This window comes from Lepidochelys olivacea (genome assembly GCF_965140295.1).
Source record: "Lepidochelys olivacea isolate rLepOli2 genome assembly, chromosome: 1".
NCBI lineage: Eukaryota > Metazoa > Chordata > Testudines > Cheloniidae > Lepidochelys > Lepidochelys olivacea.
In genome coordinates, this window is record NC_140411.1 from 5,759,497 (window position 1) to 5,763,454 (window position 3,958).

The window sequence follows — 3,958 nt, forward strand, 5'->3', positions numbered from 1 at the left end:
CGCCATAGTCCTCATTTTCATATAAACATGATTTTACATAGAAAACATGCCTTGTAAGGTATCAGGGAAAGGTTATGATCTGTTGAAATCATGCCTCTATCCATACATGTGTATCATTAATGAATATGGAGTTATGATTATGGTGTTGTATGGTGGTCACTAAAACATGCTGTAAATTGGGGAATAAGTCAGATATTAGCTCTCCAGAGGCAACAGCAAGGAAAGTGACCAATCCCCAGGCAGGGTGTCAAACAACCCATCAAGAGCCCTTGTCCAGCAAGGGAGCTCCAATGCAATGACTCACGTGCACGAAGCCCCACAGCGGGAATTGCTCAACCTTGCTTGGAGAGACTCAGCAATGCCCCCCAGACATGCCTGGACTTGTGCCCCCCAAGCACATGGATTGAGGCTATAAAACAGACAGAGCGGACACATACTGGGCCCTTCTCCTGCCCCCACTGAGAAGAAGACAAGACTCCAACAGGGGAGATTGGCCCAGGTTTACACAGGAAACTTGTATATTAAGGACTGCAATATTCAGTGGGGTGAGAAAAATCCTTAATCTAGATGTTGCCCAGTCTAATAGGATTGAGAGTTTAGACAGTGTGCTTACATTTCCTTTTCTTTTGGTAACCACTCTGACTTTTTGCCTATCACTGAATATCACTTAAATTCTATCTTTGTACTTAATACATTTGTTGTTTATTCTACCTGAAGCAGTGTGTTTGGTTTGAAGCGTGTAAGAGACTCCCCTTGGGATAACAAGCCTGGGGCATTTCCATTTCTTTCTTAAACTGACAAACTCATATAAGCTTGGAGTGCCCTGCGGGCACACCTGCACACTGCAAGGGTAAGATTGTGTCTGGGAAAGGAGAAATTGGCTAGTGTCATTCGGTTGCATAAACCAAAGAGCAGTTTACATGTCAAAGACTGAGCGTGAACAGCCCAGGAGTGGGGTTCAAACAGCTGAGCAGGGTAAGACTGGCTACCAAAGCTAAGGACTGGGGTGACCAACCAGATCACCAGTCCAGATAACACCAGAGGGGAACATCACAGGGTTGCAAAGCAGCATGTAGGTGGACAGGTGGGCAGTGCTGTTGAAATTATTTTTTTCTTTGTGTTTGTTGGTCCAAGGCCAACTTTGGGACCTTTCGTGGTACAGAGTGTGTTTGGGGAGTTTCAGGGTCTCTTTCCCATGGCAAGCCACAGAACTACAATCTGGGTGTCACAAGTTTTACTCAGTTTTGTTTCCATTTGTTGTTGTTCTGTAACTTCAGGCATTTCACTGGTAGAAATAACATTTGATATTTTGTAACAATGTACCCCATATTGTTCATTGTGATATGATGATATGATTATAGCATAATTATGATACAGTTTATGCAAGATGGGTCATGTAAGATGTTATTGGAAAAGTTATGACTTTCTGAATATGGTTATCCTATTTGTATGTATTGATGATTTTGGTCAAAAGTACTGAATTTTGATGACTTCCCTGTATTTCAAATGTAGTTACAAGTGAGTAACGCACACTAGGGAACTTGATGTCAGTCTAGATAGATGGTTGGGAAGGGCCTATTCAGGGCAATGAGACTTTGGGGGAAACAATAGGCCTTTAGAGAAACTTATCTCCCACCTGGTGAGCCTCCCTGAGAATGCTTCAGACAGACTATACGTAGTGGATGCTATGACTCTAAAAGGCAATGTGACCAGGCCACATAACTCTGGACTCCATTTTGGGGAGTCTGTAATCTTCCCACAAACGAGTCTGGAAACCAAGTTTTGAAACAAACGGTTCCCTCCGTATTCTAGATCTATGGAAAGTAGGGAGTGACATCGTCGGTAGTTCTTCACTCCTCACTCAAGAAGACTCCGAGAATGTTCATAACTATAACATATTTACCATATTATTTTTTACAAATAAGAACCCCCTTGCTGTGCTTTTCTCCCTTTACAGGCACCTTGAGCATTTCTGAGTCATATCGATGCATCAACTGCTTCATGGCACCTTTCAACTTCACCCACTCTGACGCTTCAACTTTCATCCTAATGGGCATCCCTGGCCTGGAGGCTGCCCACATCTGGATTTCCATCCCTTTCTTTACATTCTACATTGTCAGCCTGTTGGGAAATGTCACGCTTCTGTCTGTTGTAGGTAAGGAACAGACTCTGCAGAAGCCGATGTACCTCCTGCTCTGCATGCTGGCACTTACAGACATTGCCACACCTACCTTTGTTGTGCCAAAGGCACTGGGCATATTTTGGTTCAATTTGAAAGGCATTACTGTGGCTGGCTGCCTCACCCAGATGTTCTTCCTCCACACGATTTCTGTGATGCACTCATCCACCCTCGTGACAATGGCCTTCGATCGCTACGTTGCCATATGTAACCCTCTGAGATATGCCACCATCCTCAGCAATGCACAAATAGCTAAGCTAGGGCTTGTAGGTTTCATAAGAGCTGTTCTCTTCATTCTGCCCCTGCCCCTGCTCCTGAGTCAGCAGACATTCTGTGCCAACCGCATTATCCCCCACACACAATGCGAGCACATAGCTATGGTGAAGATGGTGTGTGGGGACATTAGAGTCAACAGGATATATGGTTTTGTGCTAACGTTTGTAATCAATGGGTTTGACCTGACGTTCATTGCCCTGTCGTATGGTCTGATCATCAGGGCCGTCCTCAGAATCTCCTCTCATAAAGCCCACCAGAAAGCCCTTAACACTTGCACAGCCCACATCTGTGTGATGCTGACATATTATACCCCTACCTTCTTCTCCATTCTTACACACCACTTTGGTCAAGGCATTGCACCCTATGTTCATATCATCTTAGCTGACCTCTATCTCCTCATCCCTCCCATGCTCAACCCTATCATTTATGGGGTCAAAACGAAAGAGCTTCGTGACAAAGTAGTCAAATACACCTGCAGAAGTTCTGCAGACACAAAGTTCACGCAAAGTTCTGCAGACACAAGAGACGATATCTCCTCAGGCCTGCAGTGTCCATCAGGGAACTGTCAAATTGTCAGAGAGTATGTGAACCAGCACTAAGTGGGATGCAGTTTGGGAGGAAGACCAGAAGTTCTGTGAGCGCCATGGTTCCCAGTTACCCCTGGCATAGAGGAAGAGTATGCTCACAAACAATCTGTAAAAAAAGTCAGCCTTCCTTGACTGTGCAGTTCTTACGAGTTGTACTCCTAGCAGAAGGAAAATCCTTTCACCAGAAAAGGGTTAAGAAGCTAAGGTAACCTCGCTGGCACCTGACCCAAAATGACCAATGAGGGACAAGGTACTTTCAAATCTGGAGGGGGGGAAAGCCTTTGTCTGTCTGTGTAATACCGTTGCTGGGAACAGATCAAGGATGCAAGCCCTTCAACTCCTGTACAGTTAGTAAGAAATCTAGCTAGAAAATGCTTTAGGTTTTCTTTGTTTTGGCTTGGAAATTCACTGTCCTGGAGTACATGTGTATTCCTGTTTTTTGTATCTTTTTGTAACTTAAGGTTTTGCCTAGAGGGATTCTCTATGTTTTGAATCGGACTGCCTGAATCGGTCCATGGGCCTGCATTCACCACAACCCTCCACAGCATCCAGAATGCGTTCACCCGGGGAGGGATATCCTGGCCCACAACACAATTTTTTTCAGGAAGAGGGGCAGACCAGCTGAATAGTCATGACTAAGGTTTTTTGTCACAGATAGTTTTAGTAAAAGTCACCAACAGGTCACGAGGGTCTGCGGGGGAGACTGAAATGGGGAAGATTAAAGCCTCATCAGGAGTATGAGAGCCTGAGCCGCACTTCAGGACGGGTGAGGGTCCAGCACTTACTGCCACTGCAGATAACAGCTCTGTGGCCCCCACTGCAGCCCCAGCACCTCAGAGGTCCCGAGCCCCTGCTGCAGCCCATGTGAGAGAGCTCCACGGCTCCCACTGCCAGTGGCAGCTCCGAGATCTGGGTC

General features: G+C 45.7%; 1 protein-coding gene across 1 annotated transcript; it reads left to right on the forward strand.

Moving 5' to 3' along the window:
• Positions 1 to 2,001: 2,001 nt before the first annotated feature.
• Positions 2,002 to 3,054, forward strand: LOC311513073 (olfactory receptor 52P1-like; the record flags this gene model as incomplete). Its single annotated transcript, XM_084614664.1, has 1 exon — positions 2,002 to 3,054. The coding sequence occupies one exon, from the start codon at positions 2,002 to 2,004 to the stop codon at positions 3,052 to 3,054; it is 1,053 nt and encodes a 350-aa protein (XP_084470790.1).
• Positions 3,055 to 3,958: the final 904 nt, after the last annotated feature.